Source organism: Acanthopagrus latus, chromosome 15, assembly GCF_904848185.1.
Source record: "Acanthopagrus latus isolate v.2019 chromosome 15, fAcaLat1.1, whole genome shotgun sequence".
Taxonomy (NCBI): domain Eukaryota; kingdom Metazoa; phylum Chordata; class Actinopteri; order Spariformes; family Sparidae; genus Acanthopagrus; species Acanthopagrus latus.
In genome coordinates, this window is record NC_051053.1 from 24,265,940 (window position 1) to 24,283,216 (window position 17,277).

Genomic DNA, 17,277 nt, shown 5'->3' on the forward strand with positions numbered 1-17,277 from the left:
ACAACCAAGAGAGAAACGGCTCAAATTGAATGGAAATTTTGAAAAAAGATCATATTTGTAATTCACTGTTTTCCAAGTAGATGAGTGATGTTGTGTCACGTCCTGAGTCAGATGAAGGGCCCAGACACACCAAACTGTCTATGGCTGACTGCTGAGTCACGTCACATCGCCAGTGTCTCTTCCGAGGAGCTGCACCTGAACTCACCATGAATACCACAGCTTCAGGTGTCATTCAAAAAGGGAAACTGTGGATAAACGATCTGTGGAAGGAACTGCGCTGAAAGGGGCTTTCCTTTTCCATTTTCCAGCGTCAGGGCCCTTAGAAGTGCTGATAGGTGGATTTTGTAAACCTTGGACGGAGCCGGACCAGCTGTCATCTGCTGGCTGTAGAAATATAATTTGTGAACAGACTGATTAAAATTTTCTTACTTCCAAAATATCAAGTAAAAGAACAAAACCAACATGTTTGTTCATCTCTCAGGAGTCCTTAAAAAAACGTCACAAATGAATCATTTAATTTCATTTAAATAATTATGCGCTGTAGTTTTTAGCAAGTATTACTGACACTGGAGTAAATATGGAGAAATAAGCTTTGGATACACAGACGTTACTAGCAGCAGTTCTTTGCTGGTTTTTGTCACCACACTTAACCTTTAAACATTTGCTTAAACAGAAGAAAGAAGTTCTATTGCAGAGTTATTGTTAGCTCTGATTTATGAGTAAATATCCCTAAAAGTCATCGCCGTGACCCTTCACATGGTCCGGTTTGGAGGAAGGGGAAAGAAAAGTATAAACACTGTGAACACTTTTGAACTTCTGCTGCACTCGATCTGTCGGTGCATCGGCGAGGGCCATCCGAGGACGGAGGCAAATTCAAGATTTATAAACAAAAGCTGTGCAGAGCGAACATTCCTGTGAAATATGGAGAGCAGAGAGTATGGGGCTGAGAGGATAGACTGCACTGCTGCCTGTTACGTTTGTATCTGACCTCCGCTTGTTTGGACGAGCTACTGTGATGCCTATAAATGGGAAAAGGAATTACTCTCCTTCTTCTCTGTAAAGGCCGAGCAGAGCCTCCCTCGCTCTCTGTCTCTCTCTTTCATGAGTCTAAGATGGCTGCTAAACTGATGATTGTGTGAGTAAACGCATTCATATCTCATTTGAACAAAACGTCCAGAATAAATGTTTGCAATGCACGTTTCTCCAAACTACGGATATGTTGAAAATGTACATTTCTTTAGGTTTCATTTTTTGATTCCTCTCTGGTCACAACACTGTGCTCATGCTCTGGTTAGGTTTATGTGCAACGACCACTTGGTTAGAGTCAGGAAAGCATCATGGTGTGGCTACAAACATCTGTTTTGGTTGCCATAAAAACATCTGGATATGTCCCCACATTTCTTGCATGCTTGTAATAACTCCAGTTCTGTCCCCTCCACGTCCTGATGCTAATAAGTATTTAATGTGTATATGATATGCCACATCTGGATGTGTCTGGGGTTTGCAGAAACATTAACTGCTCGTATTATATCCTGTTGATTTGGCTGGTTTCAGCACTAAAACTACTTTGTTAGGAAAATATCATGTTTTGGCTTAAAATTGCTGTTTTGGTCACTGCAGACAAGGATGTAAATTGTCCGTAGGTCTCGTTCAAATTATCAAATTGAAACTCAGTCTCGGGCAGTGGTCACTGGCTGGGCAGCCTTCTCACCTGCAACTCCACGCAAAAGAAAGTGAATGTTTATTTACAAATAATATCAAAATTAACCAAAAAACTACAGGAGCGTGGAACAAAAAGGCGGAGGGAGTCTGGGACGGCCACAGACAACGACACAGAAACAGAACCACCAGAGGTCCATTCTCATAAGAAAACAAAACACCTGCTGAGGACAAAGACACAGAGCTGCTCAGTCTGTGGAAGAAGAGAGAGCTCCTTCTCCTCCACCCTCCTTTAAATATGGGGCGGGTTAACTACCTGATGAGGAGCACCTGAGAGAAGGGGAGGAGAACAGGAGGAGAAGAGGAGCACGTAACACACATGGGGTTCATTTGAAAAAAACAAAACAAAACAAAAAAAACTCTGGTGAGAAACTGTTATTTCAGTTGCTCTAAATGTCTGCAGTCTGCTCTTCACATACACCAATAATAGCTGACCCTGAAGGTTTGATATCAGATGAACTCTTCATCTTCAGACAATAAATCTTTAAAAGCACATTTCTTTACATACATTTTAACCTCCAACAATCTGTGAATTTGTTAAAAACAACAGCAACAACAAAAACATTTAACAGCAGCTTCGTTCATCAGACCCGCAGCTCCGTCTGTCAGACTTTCAACAGTAATTCTGTAATTTCCCCTCACACTGATCTGTGGCAGAAGTGTTAGAGCAACACCTGAAAATTAAAAAAAAAACACAAGCATTAAACCCGCATGAAGTAAGTGCTATTTCTGGAGAAGAAGCTGCTTGATGCTGATGATCACACGCTGATAAACGGTACACACAGTGCCGCCTGCTTTAGTGCTTTAGAGCAGGGGGGTTTCTTTGCCGGTGTACTGATGTTGCCGTTGGAAACAATGGAAACCTGTAAAGGCAGGTTAAAGACACACCAAAACCACAAACAGGAAAAGACGAAACAGTTGCAGCGTGCAGCTACAGTGTGTTCCTAACGTTTCCTAATCAACACTGTAGTGTTTCACCTGAGCAGCTGCATCTCTGTTCTGTATAAAAGTATCATTTTCAGGTACTTTTTAACTGACTATTTCAATTTTTTTTGCTACTTTTAGCTTCAGCTTCACCATATTTTGCAGGCAAATGTTGTACTTTTTGCTCCACTACATTTATTTGTTAAGTTTAATTTCTAGATACTTCAGTAGAAGTTAGAAGTATCACATTCTTAACTCCAAGGGAACGTCAAGTATTTTTAAACTTGGGCTCGATATGCACATCTGGTTTATGCTTCAGGTCTCCACCGTCGTCTTCATGCAGCATCTCACCTCTCGCGAGACTTGTCTTTGAACGAGCCTTGTTGTTCTGTTTACAGGAAAGTCCTCTGTATCTCTGTAGGAATCACTTCCTAAATGTAATGAGACGTTTAGTCAAACAACCTCAGCCAGTCAGTCGCAAAAACAGGCTCTTTGAGTGGACGTGGCTCTGACGGTCAGAGTCTGAGGAGATCTACATGACTGATTTGAAAGCTTTTTGTGGCTATGAATCATTCACAGGTGAAAACATGTAAATGCAGCTGTACAAAGCCTGGAATTCCCCTTTACATGTTTTTATCGACAATCAGATAAAAGAAAGTCTGAGCTTTGAAACAGAGAGTGAAGCTGACTGAAAACACTACTTTCACTAAAAAGTGAGAAGCTCTGCTGCTACAGGTGATGATGACGTACAACTGATCACTTGTAGAAGACAAATGAAGCCCCAGTTAAGTCTGACAAAACATTTTCTTCCTCTGTATTTGGGACAGGAAACAGAAATGTAATCTGCAATGTACGTTTTTAAAGGTATTTGAGGGAAGCTGATCGTATCGGGCATCTGTTTATTTTGATCGTATCTGTGATTATAAATTCATTCCAGGAATTCTTTCTGGAACCAAGTGTTTGCAAATCCTGCTTTATCTGCATCCATCTCTCCTATATGTTCGATGGCCATTTCCCACATTTCCCAGAATGCCTTTTGACAGCCCCCCTCAGAGAGCCAATATGACCCCGTCGGAATTCCAGTTGGTTACACATGACGGAGCGATAGTGACACAAAAGCAACAGAATATCTTGTGGCTGCAGTGCATTCTGGTTACGCTGAGGTCACCGTAACTGCAGCACAACCTCTCCAACGGTTCAACAAAGCTCAGAGGACATTATCACCGCCAGCCAGGAAACAGGAAACACTCGAGCAACTGATTTAGTGTTAAAAACTGCAGCAGTGAAACACAAACATCTGCATGTGTGAAATGAGTTTTTTTACTACATGACTGAACACAAATGATGGTCATTTCCTCTGCAGAAGGTCAGGCAGGTGAGACGTGCTGCAGGTCTGACGTTGTTGTCTGATCATGTGTGAGCAGTTCGGCACATACATGAACAAATCAAATGGATCAACTAAACAGATGGACTTTTAGATTGTTCTTCAGACATTCAGACATGTTCTCAGACACATACATGAGATATCAACTCCTCCATTTTGTTTACCAGACTGGAATTTACACATTTTATGGTTTGGAAATTGTGTATGTTAATATCACTTTAAAGATCTTAAGTTGCTTTATTTTGTTTGTTTCAGACATTCGTGTAACATAACCGACGTGGCAACAACACATGCAAACATTTCAGCTTCACGTGACATCAGAGAAGCAGTTAAACGCATGTTAACGGGTATTTCATGCCAGGGTTTTTAAAAAAGCGAGCAGAGAGCAGCAGCTTCAACTTTACATATCATTGCATCTCATTACGTTTTTTTTTTTTTTTTTAAGGGCGGCTGCCATGTTCTCCAGAACTCGTGTATAGCCTGCAATCAGTCTCACACTCAAAGCCCAGTTTGTGTAACAGAAGTGGTTGTGAGGAAGTTAATGAGTGGGGCCTGTTGACAGGAGGGTGGAGTATCCCTCTCGAAAAACAAACAGGCTGTGAAGAGCTGCAGTGAAGTGGGAGGTGAGCAGACACTCCACCGCCCCGAGGCCTCTCCACGTCACTGTTTGTCCCCGCGGACGACAAAATGTGTCCGTCTGCGCCCACGTGTTTTTTGAGTGCAGGTTCTTCATGTGAGCTCCTACTTGTGTTCCTGCGTAGTCAAGTGTGTGTGTGTGTGTGACGTGAGGCGAGGGGTGAGATGAGGTGAGGTCAGGGGGATTTCCTCCTCATCTCAGGCCTCTTTCCGTGACACTCGCGGTCGCGCTGCTCCTGTGCGAAAGCGTTTTTGCTGCGAGGGTCCTGACAGGAAGGAGACCCTTTCAGTTTGACTTCCAGAGCCCTCGAACAATCAGATGTTCACATCTAGTTTGTGTGTGGAGTCAGTTTATCTGATCACAACAAGTCCCTTCTCACTTCTGCCTGTTTGGAGGAAAGATAGTCTGATTTCTGTTGAAAACTGCAATCACGTCCATAACCACAACCACCAAGGCAGTCTGAATGACGGTTATCAAAGTAGGTTTATATTTTTGAAGCATGAACCTGTTTTAGTTTTATCTCATTCTTGATGTTTTTTATGCTGATATTGTGTCTTAAGAGTCACACAAGTGAAAAGTCGCGTCCTTCTGTTTTATGTTGGTATTTAACAAAAATTATACAGAGATTATACAGCAAAAAAGCTGAATTCCAACTAGTTTATACATCTGATGAATCAAATCAGCTATCTCATATCTCAAACATGGACTGATGTACAAAAGCTCTTTATCATAACATGTGACACAAGCCACAAATAAACCACATCAAAGACTGAACAAGCAGCGAGTAAACTTTATTGAGCACTTTTGAAAACAGAAGGCTTCTAGACTTCTAGATTGAAGTAGCCTTAATGAACTTGAACACACAGTTATTTAATTCCAACATCAACCAAAATATCATCATCATCTGCTAACCCTCAGAAAGATGCTCCAGACATCCTCTCCAGAGGCGTTCCTCCGGCCTAGATGAGACAGAGTGAAGATATTCTTTCCAGTGTATTCTGGGTCTGCCCTCCGGGATCTCCTTCCAGTAGGATGTGCCCGGAAAACCTCCAAAGGGAGATCAAGAATACAGTGCTGCCAACAATACTGCTGACGCCGCCCAGAACCGCCTGTCCATCTCATGTTACGCTTCACCATCGCTCGAGAACAAAAACCAAGACACTTAAACTCCCTGGCTCGGGGCAGGAACACACACCCACGACCAAGTAGATGGGGACTCGTTTTGGAAATAAAACAGTGCTGCTGCGGTGCTGTTTTACTGTGAAGCTCCAGAAACATTTTGCACACTACGAAACTTCACCTGAGCACGATGAGATAAAGACTAGAATCTTCATTTTTGGGAGAACTGTTCCTTTAAGTGTGTTGTTGCTGTGTGATCTGGTGGAGGCCCGACAAACACTCACAACCGCAGCTGGTATGACTTAAGAAGTCAACAGAAAGTAAATTAAATTAAAAAAAAAACAGCTGAAGAAAATGTTGATATGCAGAATGAGAATCACAACAACCCCGTCAGATATTTGGTGGTGGTGTTGCTCCGCGCCAAGCTTGTGATGACTGTTTACTCAGCCCCACTCTGACTGAACACTGCCACCATTCATCCCACGCCAACACACCGAGGAGCCCGGCGGAAAAAACTGGACACACACACACACACACACACACACACAGCAGACATACAGAAACACAACACACTGTCAGAAATCTGTGCGGTTCACTGTTAACGGTGGTGTCGTGTCTGTCGAGCGCACGAGGAACCAGATGTTTGATGCACAGTGGAAGTTTTATTGCACAGAAATCGAGTGTTCCTGTTCTTAAGATTTGAATAACTGACCTGAGGCCCAAACCCTCTGATAGGCTGGTGGTTTCCCAGTGCATGCTGGGATATAATCAGTCATTCTCTCACCGCCATGCAGCCTCAACAGGTTTCACTCTCTCTCTCTCGCACGCACACACACACACACACACACACACACACACACACACACACACACACACACACACACACACACTGTTGGGTGTCTGTAGGAGGATGTGGCGGTCCACTGTGGTGAAATGTGAGATGCAAGATGTTCTGAGAACTGCAGGTACGTTACAAAGAAAAGTTGAAAAAAAAGAAAACCTATGAAAGAAAACCACAACTGCAAAAAATATTGTAACCATAAAATGTGAAGTTTCTTTGAGATGGATTACGTGATTCACCAACACTGTAAAAAGTCTTTTTGCAGTTAAGTGGACTCAACTTATCTTTTCAAATGACGCTAATGTAAAAATAGAACATTTATTTCTTTAATGTTGATTTAGTTCAGAGTCAGTCAGTCAATCAGAGTTGTTTTGTCCACGATAGTGAAGAAGAAGTTAACAATGGTGAAGTTATTATTGAATTTATTCTTTACATCGTCACAAGGTCCAATTTCAAAGTCAGTAACACAAGTTTCACCACAAATATTTCTGCTGACGTTGGAAGAAAATACTTCAGAGTTGTTGGTGCAGATCTGTGAGAAGAAGATTCTATAAACTATGAATATGTGAAAGGAAATCGTCTTAATTTGTGTTATTTGTCTGTGTGACTTAACTGTTGTTGACTAATGTTAAAGTTTATCAAACACGCGTTCCCAAGTTCAGATAACACAATGACGAACACTAAAGAAAAGACATTAAACTAACAATTCAACCAACGTAAAGTCAACTCACATGTTCAAAGAAGCAACTGAACTGACATTATTTAATTTGAAACAGCCCCAAATCATATACAGTGTGAAAACTGAATATTTGGGACCACAGTGATGAATATGATAATGTCACATTTGGAAGTAAAAAAAGGTTTCTTACACATTAAACACACACAAAAATGTCATGTTTTACAAGAAGTGCAACTGCTCCACCGTGTGGACAAATGTGTAAGCTGCAATGCTGCTGCCTTGATGCCAGTGAGGACTGTAAACAGAAGAAGAAGAAGAAGAAGAAGAAGAAGAAGAAGAAGAAGAAGAAGAAGAAGAAGAAGAAGAAGAAGCCTTCATGTGAGTTGCAGAGGCTAACTATTCTATGCAAGAATGAACCTAAACTAGTTCTAAATTATTTAAAGTTTAAAAACTGAAGATTACGCTCCATACATGTGATCACAATCATGAATATAAAATCACGGCTCAAAGTGAAGAAGGTTTGATGCACATTAAACACAAAATGATGTCACGATTTTCTAGAAGTACAGCAGCTCCACCGTGTGGACAAATGTGTCAACTGCAATTTGCTGCTGCCTTGATGCTAGTGAGGAAGAAGAAGAAGAAGAAGAAGAAGAAGAAGAAGAAGAAGAAGGTAAACTTTATAACAAATTCGATGACAAAACTTTCAATAAGGAAGCCACAACTAGAGATGTTCCAATACCATCTGTACTCTCCCGATACCGATTCCGATACTTGTGCTGTGGGTATCAGCCGATACCAGGTACCGATACTGATACCAGTGTGTTATAGAAAAGAAAAATATCGTCTACGCCTGCATGACTGTGATATGATTATCACTGTGGAAAGGCCTGGCTCAGGTTAAACCCTTTGCAAAACATGAACGAATACAGCAAATGGAAGCCACTTATTTTTTAGATTTATTTTTAAACAGAGCAGTATTAAAAAGGTGAACAGCAACTTAAATGTTTCCTGTCAAAAAAAAAAAAAACTAAAAGTGCAGTCATTATAAAATTAAACTAAAATAAAGGAATTCAAATCTTTAAATAGTGTGGTATTTTTATTCTATGTAAATAAATGAACAAATAATATGAAACTATGTTCAAATATATGTATACATGTTTAACTAACCAATTTTCTTGAACTCATATAAAATTCTTTCAATAAGTCATCAGCATTATTATATGCATTTCATCTTTTTGAATGTTGGTGTTGAATAATCAACAGAGAAGATTATGACGTCACGGTGAAGTAATTAGCAAATCAGCTCTGGAGTTACGGCCACAAACATTCCTCTGTGAGCTCTCAGTGACCTTCGACCCACAAAAATCTGATCAGTTCACGCGTGAGTCCAAGTGAATGTTTGTGCTGAACGTGATTAATGACAGTGAACCTGTCTCTCCCTCCTCAGCTCTGTCTCTCTGTCTCCTGCTGTCTCAGGCTCTCAGGTATATGGACAGGAGACGAGATGGAGGGAGACAGGAGACAGATGGGGAAACGTGTCGCAGCTCCAGGTGAAGACTTGCACGCTTGTAATGACAGAGTTGAATAAACCTCAGTAAACAGATTAACACAGTCGGCCCTGGTATGTGTCCTCCCTCTACAGCCTCATCTGTCAAATCCCCTCCAAAACCCTCCACAGCTGAGCCGAGGCCAGCCAACGTTTGGGATCCGTCCATGTGTGCTACTGGACCAGAAGGTCACCAGTGTAAGTGGACACTGACGGGTCATCACTGTGGTGTTCTGACTGTTACATGATCTATACAATCATCAATCATCTTTGCTTGAGAACAACTTTGTTACCAGTGAACCGGTTTACCTGTGGAATAATCCAAACAGGTGTTTTTGGAGCGTTTTCTACAGCTACAGTCTTTTTTTTTTTGCTCCGGTCCCATTTAGTTTCAAACGTGCTGCTGGCATCAAATTCAGAATAATCACATATTTACACAAGAAATCAATCAAGTTGATTACACGAAACAGTAGATACTGTATATAGTCTTTGTATTGTTTTCAGTTCAGTATATGCCAAAAATGATTAGCAAATCAAGCTAAAATGATCATCTGCAGACTTTAATGCAGATGTACACACAAACTTTATGTGATTATTCAGTTATTACAGATAAAGTTGTGGGGAATGATGTTAATATTCTACATTAAAAGTAAAAGACTAACATGTAGCTGTTTTGTCTCTTGTAATAAATCACACATCTAGCTTTTTATTAACTCAGAATGATCGAATAATTATGCATATACGAATGAGACCCTTAACACTGAACTTGTATACTAGAATTAAATGGGAAATGTACAGGTAATTAAGATACTTAACGGGTAAATTCACCAACAATTACAAAAACAAAATCAGTCATTATAAGGGTGCTTACTAACTCTTTCAGCTCAGCTGCTACAGTGAAGATTCCATCTCAAAAAAGGGATTAAATAAAGTTTATTCAAAACAACTTTCCAACTTTTCTGGGAATTGAGGTTGTAGGCTCGACTCCTCCAAAGTCTGAAGAATAGAATATAAATGCATTTTATACAGTTTGTAGTAATTGACGTTAAAAATGAATTTCAGGCATCAGTCCTGTGAAAAACTACTAAGTTATTAATTTTTGAGACTCTTAAAGGTGTGCAGTCACTGACAGGGTTTAAGTTAGAGTGGTAAGAATAATTTTTTGTATAATACAGGCCTGGAAATATAATTAGACACAGAATACAAGACTCATGTACATCAGAATTTATATTTATTGTGCTTTGTAGTGTTGGTGTTTACCTGCTCAGGTGCTGCAGAAACCAGTATCTGCTGTTCTTCACCTGAGAGAAGTCTTTCTGTACATAATCAGTGACAAGAATCAAATAAAATACAAATGGAGGAAGAGTATTCATAGATACATTAAGAAACATCCAAATATCATCTGAGAAAATGCTGATAGTTGTGAGTTTATTTGTGACATTTCTTAGAATCCATTAGTTAATATTACATGACCAGTTTCCAGTATAAAAGCAGGCATTCATATCATGTCTTATCTAATGTAAATAACCTTTGTGGCGTCCTTTAACTTGTTCACCTTCACTCCTGCAGAACAAAGTGCGACAGGTGCAGCAGGCAGCGTTTTCAGCCCTGTGCTGTGTTTAAGAAAGTTAATCTGTAAATCAGATTGGGGAGCATCCACACAGACATTTATCTGACTTTGAATCATGTCTTCAAGGGAAAAGCCATCGGGTCCATATGGACCATCTGGCTGATGACTGTAAAATCACGACCTCCTCCTGATGATAAGAGGATAAAGCGTTCAGTCTTTGTGTGTGTCAGTGTGTGTGTGTGTGTGTGTCAGTAAAGTTTGTGCTAATCTTCGCTGGCGTCCTGCTCTGACTTACCCATCCTATCTGCTCAGCAGGTCAGTGTGCAGAGACGGGGAATCTGCTTCAGACGGGTCGACGAGTGTCTGCTTTTTTTTTTCTTTTCGGAGAATAAGAAGGAAGAGCGGCGATGTATCGATCAGTCTCTCTGGAAAACAAGGAATTAATGTCTCCGTACGGAGAAGAAAGAGACCGTTACTTTGTCAGAGATGAGGACTGTGCCAGTGAGGTGAGCAATCTAAAGATTTAATGATAGTAAACTATATAAAGAAACTGAAAACCAGTGTTGAAATGTTACTTTTATAAACCTGTCAGTCACCCACATGAAGCTGCTCGAGTAAAAGTCTGACATAAAATGTACCAAAGTATTAAAAGTCCAAGTAAAAGTAAATAATAAGCTTCATATTTGTACATGTTTGTATATGCTGTTGTATCTTTTGTGTATTTTGTTTAATACATTGAAAAGTACATACATAAAGTTATCAAATGAATGCAATGGAGTAAAAAGTACAATGTTTGCCTCCAACATGTGGTGGAGTGGAAGTATAAAGTCGTAGTATAAAGTACACTGAGCACAAGATTAATAATAGTACTTGAGTAAATGTATTTAATTACATTTCATGCTTGAAAAGTGAGTAAATCTTACTGAAAAGTTTCTTTCCTGGTGTCTCGTGTCTAGTTCTATATTTTGTTTTAGATATTAGACAAACATACACAGTAAGATTTTGAGTTTTCTCAGTGATTGAAATAATAATCCAAGCAAATGAGACTTCCTCCAATTTATCTAGTCTTTTATTTTATTATCCAAACAGTTTTATAGTTGGACTTCAGTTTTTAACATAAGTGGTTTAAAAAAAAGAATTTCTTTCCAGACACCACACCCATGTTTGTCATTCGATGCACTTATTCAAAGAACAGGTTTAAAAAAAACAGATCATGCAAAGTTTTACTTTAATGAAGATGGAAATCCCCCCATGGGTTCATTCAGTTTGCCCACATCCTTACTTGAAGTCTTTCACGGAGATGTTTGAGGAAATATCACCGTTCTTACATGAAGCAGATGTGTGCAGATGGGTTTGGTGCACACACCACATCCTTATTATGTCCTCTCACAATAATGACATGTCTGTGAATGGTAAAACATCACCTCCATACTTCCCCAATGACTCATTCTTCTGCTGCAGCCATGAGCAGAGTTAAAATGCAATAAACTGACTCCCAAAAGTGTTAATTGTTTATTATTTTGATGAAGCTGCAAAGACTAAATGATCAACTGACTCTGACATGATGCCAACCTCGTGTTTGTTCTCTTTTAACATTCTCTAGGACGATAATTAATCGATTCATCTTTAAAATAATCAGTTGCAGCTAATGGCAACAATTCTTAGTTTCAGCACAGCATGTTGATGAAACCTTGCAGGACTATGACCTGGACTCAGAGAGCAGCGAGGAGGGTAAAGGCGGCAGGAGCGTTCGCAGCTCCCTGTCCATGGAGATCTACGGCTTGCAGAGGGAGCAGCACGTTTACTTCTCCAACCAGGAGTACTACAGGAGGCTGGAGGAGCTGAAGAGCGCCCACCTGAGGAACATGGCCGAGCTGGAGAGGATGTACATCAGCCAGGGCGGAGAGGAGGAAGACGGAGGTCTGAGGGGAGGAGAGAACAGAGAGGCCAGGCTGTCGATCAGGTTGGATATCATCTGTTCATAGAGAGTTTCAAGAGAGACATCAACAAGGCATCAAGTTTAAATCTCGGGACAGATTTGGTAATACATGAATAGATATTTTTTGGGTTGAGATGGGTTACAGGAGATTAGTTGTCGTTGATTAAAGATCGGGTGTAAATTCATTCAACGGGCAAGAGAAACAGAAAGAAGCCCGGACTACAGAGACGTAAAAGCAAGAAGGCAAATCACAACATGTCAATATGAATCAATAAAAGTTAATAAAAAAGGCAAAATCACATAGAAGCAATAGAAATAAAGTGAATCACAGCAATAAACGACAAAAGACGACGTCACGTAAGAGGAATTAGAAGCAGATAGTAAATGAAGAAAAGTAAAATAGACAGAAAGACTAAAATTAACTAAAGGATGAATCCACATTTTTTTAAGACGTGATTTTAGTTTCAAAGTCGGAGGGGCCCCGACTGCAAAAGCCTCGACTCTGGAACCAGGAGAGCCACAGCTGAGGATCAAGAGCTGCGAATAGCCTCATATGGGGTTGATAATTTCTACTATGTCGCTCGGGGAGAAACCCAGGCGAGCGTTAAATGTGACCTGTAAAATGTCAGCATCATTTCTTTGAATTGAACCAGTGCGAAGGCGTCAGGACTGGAGTGAAAGAGCAAATACAAGAAGCGATACCAGTGCCCACGTTTTTTAACCACAGCAATGTTGAAGAATGTACATAAATTGATTGTAAGTGACTAATTCTTATCCTGCTGCATGATACATTACAAAAAAACCCCCAAACCACATCTGAACTCGTGCTTTGTCCCAAAAGTACCTGGCCTCCAGATGAGTCATTAAAAGAACATTAAGCATTATATTTGAAGGCATTTGTTTGGAAGACTAGTCTTCAATTTAATGACACTTTGCAATAAAATAAGTTGTATTGATTTAAAGCTGCTTTTTGCCAGAGAAAAGTTGATTTTTGAGTCTCATTCCCGACTTTTCTCCGGAAAAAAAGCACCTTTTAAAAGTCTGATGTTCAGAATGATCAATAATGTACAGTCAACATGTGCACCCACACTTCAATATCAAGTATGATATGAGCTGTTCAAACCAAAGTGGGCCAGATGCTCTGCAGATGTGTAATCACTTCCATTTGGTGGTTGTTTTGCCTTCCTAAATTATAAATCTCTGCACATTGCAGTAGTGGCCCAGCCAGGAAACTCCAGAGGATCAATTCCCAGGAGGAGCTGGACTTCCATGACACATCGAGTGGTTCTGACCAATCAGAGCTCTATGGAGCGGACAGCATGGGGGAACTGGAGGTGCACAGTCCCAGAAGGACGGTCCAGGACCGAACCTTTCGGAGGTTTGTGAAGTTGCAGCAGACACATTCATTCTTGAATCTGAAATGAGGAAGCAGCGAGTTTTCGAGTTTCATGAGTTGCACGTCTGTTACACCCGCAAACGTAATAACTGCCCACAAATGTAATAAACCACAAACGTAATACAAATCTGCAGCTTTGAATGTAATAATCCCGCAAATGTAATAAATTTCCCACAAACGTAACAAAATTTGCCTACTGCAAACGTAATACTGAATTTCCTGCAAATGTAATAACTATTACATTTGCAGGAAATTATTACATATGTGGGAAAGTGAAAATCTGTAAATGTAATAACTTCCCACAAATGTAATATGAGACAAAATAATTATCTTTGTGGTTGTTGTTGTTTATTTGTTTACTTATAAACCTGCCAATAGTGACTGAATGTTTACAAGCAACCCGCAGGTCAGGTGGGGCAGGTCAGAAAGTGACAGAGCAGTGTTCTAAGTTATTAATAACACACACACACACACACACACACACACACACACACACACACACACACACACACACACACACACAGGTCATGCTCATAATTTTAAGGGCTATGGCTACAAGCCTATGCTGGTGGCTTATGAGAGCCAGTGTTTGAACCATTTAATGTCTGCATATCAAAGGCCGGGGCTGCACAGTGGCCCAGTGGTTAGCACTGCTGCCTCACAGCTAGAAGATCCGCGGTTCGCGTCCCGGTTAGGATGCCTGGGATCTTTCTGTGTGGAGTTTGCATGTTCTCCCTGTGCAGCGTAGGTTTTCACCGGGTACTCCGGCTTCCTCCCACAGTCCAAAAACATACTGAGGTTAATTGATTATTCTAAATTGTCCGTAGGTGTGAATGAGAGTGTGCCTGGTTGTTTGTCTCTATGTGTAGCCCTGTGATAGACTGGCGACCTGTCCAGGGTGTCCCCTGCCTTCGCCCTAAGTCAGCTGGGATAGGCTCCAGCCCCCCCGCGACCCTGCAGAGGATTAAGCGGCGTACATATAATGTGTACAGATGATGGATGGATGGATGGATATCAAAAGCCAAAAACTTGAATAGATAGTCCATTCTTTGAAGTAGGCCTAATGAAAACATTTGTCAAGATTTAAGACTGGTCCATGTTCTTTTTGATAGTAACATGGACCAAGACTGTCTGAACACTGACAATTAAAGACTTGCAAATAAATAATGACTGTAACTTAAATTAATCTTAATTTAAGTCTTAAATCTTGACAAATGTTTTCATTAGGCCTACTTCAAAGAATGGACTATCTATTCAAGTTTTTGGCTTTTGATATCCATCCATCCATCCATTATCTGTACATTATATGTACGCCGCTTAATCCTCTGCAGGGTCGCGGGGGGGCTGGAGCCTATCCCAGCTGACTTAGGGCGAAGGCAGGGGACACCCTGGACAGGTCGCCAGTCTATCACAGGGCTACACATAGAGACAAACAACCAGGCACACTCTCATTCACACCTACGGACAATTTAGAATAATCAATTAACCTCAGTATGTTTTTGGACTGTGGGAGGAAGCCGGAGTACCCGGTAAAAACCCACGCTGCACAGGGAGAACATGCAAACTCCACACAGAAAGATCCCAGGCGTCCTAACCGGGACGCGAACCGGGGATCTTCTAGCTTAAATGGTTCAAACATTGGCTCTCATAAGCCACCAGCATAGGCTTGTAGCCATAGCCCTTAAAATTATGAGCATGACCTGTGTGTGTGTGTGTGTGTGTGTGTGTGTGTGTGTGTGTGTGTGTGTGTGTGTGTTATTAATAACTTAGAACACTGCTCTGTCACTTTCTGACCTGCCCCACCTGACCTGCGGGTTGCTTGTCAACATTCAGTCACTATTGGCAGGTTTATAAGTAAACAAATAAACAACAACAACCACAAAGATCATTATTTTGTCTCATATTACATTTGTGGGAAGTTATTACATTTACAGATTTTCACTTTCCCACATATGTAATAATTTCCTGCAAATGTAATAGTTATTACATTTGCAGGAAATTCAGTATTACGTTTGCAGTAGGCAAATTTTATTACGTTTGTGGGAAATTTATTACATTTGCGGGATTATTACATTCAAAGCTGCAGATTTGTATTACGTTTGTGGTTTATTACGTTTGTGGGCAGTTATTACGTTTGCGGGTGTAACACACGTCACTGTCATATTTCATTCATCCCCAGAGACATCCTGCTGAGCCCAGAAGAACTGACAACGCAGAAGCAGTTCCGATTCCAGCCCAAGGCCTACTATCCGAAACCGCAGGGAAGACAGTCCCGGCAAAGTGGGGTCAGGTTCAAGTCGACCTCCAAGGTCACTGTGCCCAAACCCTTTCAGATGATGCTGAGAGAGGAGCAGAGGAAGAAGCACAAGGTGAGGACGCGCTCGGAGATCGAGCTGGAGAACACGTTGCTGAGACGGGAGCTGGAGGAGCTCCAAGAGTGCCAGAAGAAGTTCAGAGCGTCACCGGCACCGGCGCACATACACCTGCCTCTCTACGAAGCCATCAGCCGCCGCTCCACTCAGCGATCCAACAGAACAATCAGTACCAACAGTAAGCGTGACACCAGAAGAAACCAGCCCTCCGCTGCCGCTTCACCACAGCCTTTCCATTTCCTGGAGAGAGAGCGGAGGAAGAGGGAGGCGAAGATTGTGGCCGAGCTGGGGACGCTTGGATCGAAAGAGCAACGGCAGACCTTCAAAGCCAGGCCCATGCCCAGCTCGGTGTACGGCGCCAGACACAGAGCAGACACCAAGACCACAAACCGCCGGCCCCGGTTTCTCACCATCAGCACTCTGGAGAGGGAGGCCACGGAGGGCCAAAGCGATCCAAACTCCGACCCGGAGTCGGATGCGCTCAAGTCTCCTGACTCCTGCAGACCTCAGAGACGTCCGTCGGCCAAGCCGGTGAAGAAGCAGATAGAGCTGTCGATCGAGATGGTGAAGGAGAGGGAGCCGTTCAAACACCACAGCGACTGCATCAGTGTGTGAGAGACGATGTTCCTGAATCAAAGCAAGGCAGCAAAGAAGAAGGAAAACCAGCTAAAGTTTTGTATATATACGTTTAATTCTGCGACACAGCTAGTCACAGTTTAGTTACTCTTTATCACACAGCAGGACACGGTTCAACACCGAAGGTTTAAGTCTTAGCCTTTATCTTCCGTAGCACGTGTTGTTTTCATCAAACTCTTTAACACTAAATGGAAAACGTACGCAGCTCTTTACTCACACAGCGACAGCATTCCCGTTAACAAAATGACATTTATTGTTTCTCACCAAAACACGTTGTGTGTATCTCATTAAAGTCTTGAATTACTCCTCCGTAAAACATTTGTAAAGGTGATTCCTGACAGGAAACCTCAGAGTTGTGTATGCTCACGTTTGCCTCACTCGGGCTCCTCCAGCACGTTCATGCGTGTCACGTTGGAGTTTGGGAGCAAAAAAGAAGCTGTTTTGCATTTTATCACTAGGAGCATTAAAGCAACACATTGACAGCTTGCTCCAGCATCTGAGTGAAAACAGAA

General features: G+C 41.5%; 1 protein-coding gene across 3 annotated transcripts; it reads left to right on the plus strand.

Moving 5' to 3' along the window:
- Positions 1–7,630: 7,630 nt before the first annotated feature.
- Positions 7,631–17,011, plus strand: LOC119033002 (protein FAM161A-like). 3 transcript variants are annotated; one of them, XM_037122570.1, is made up of 8 exons: positions 7,631–7,681; positions 7,865–7,976; positions 8,754–8,856; positions 8,949–9,050; positions 10,735–10,928; positions 12,120–12,385; positions 13,575–13,739; positions 15,937–17,011. In XM_037122570.1, exons 5-8 carry the CDS (start codon positions 10,830–10,832, stop codon positions 16,742–16,744), a joined length of 1,338 nt encoding a protein of 445 aa, XP_036978465.1. In that variant the 5' UTR covers positions 7,631–7,681; positions 7,865–7,976; positions 8,754–8,856; positions 8,949–9,050; positions 10,735–10,829; the 3' UTR covers positions 16,745–17,011. The 3 variants fall into 3 exon arrangements, with proteins under 3 accessions (XP_036978465.1, XP_036978464.1, XP_036978467.1); XM_037122569.1 differs by having other exon boundaries at positions 10,738–10,928; XM_037122572.1 differs by having other exon boundaries at positions 8,783–8,856; positions 10,738–10,928.
- Positions 17,012–17,277: the final 266 nt, after the last annotated feature.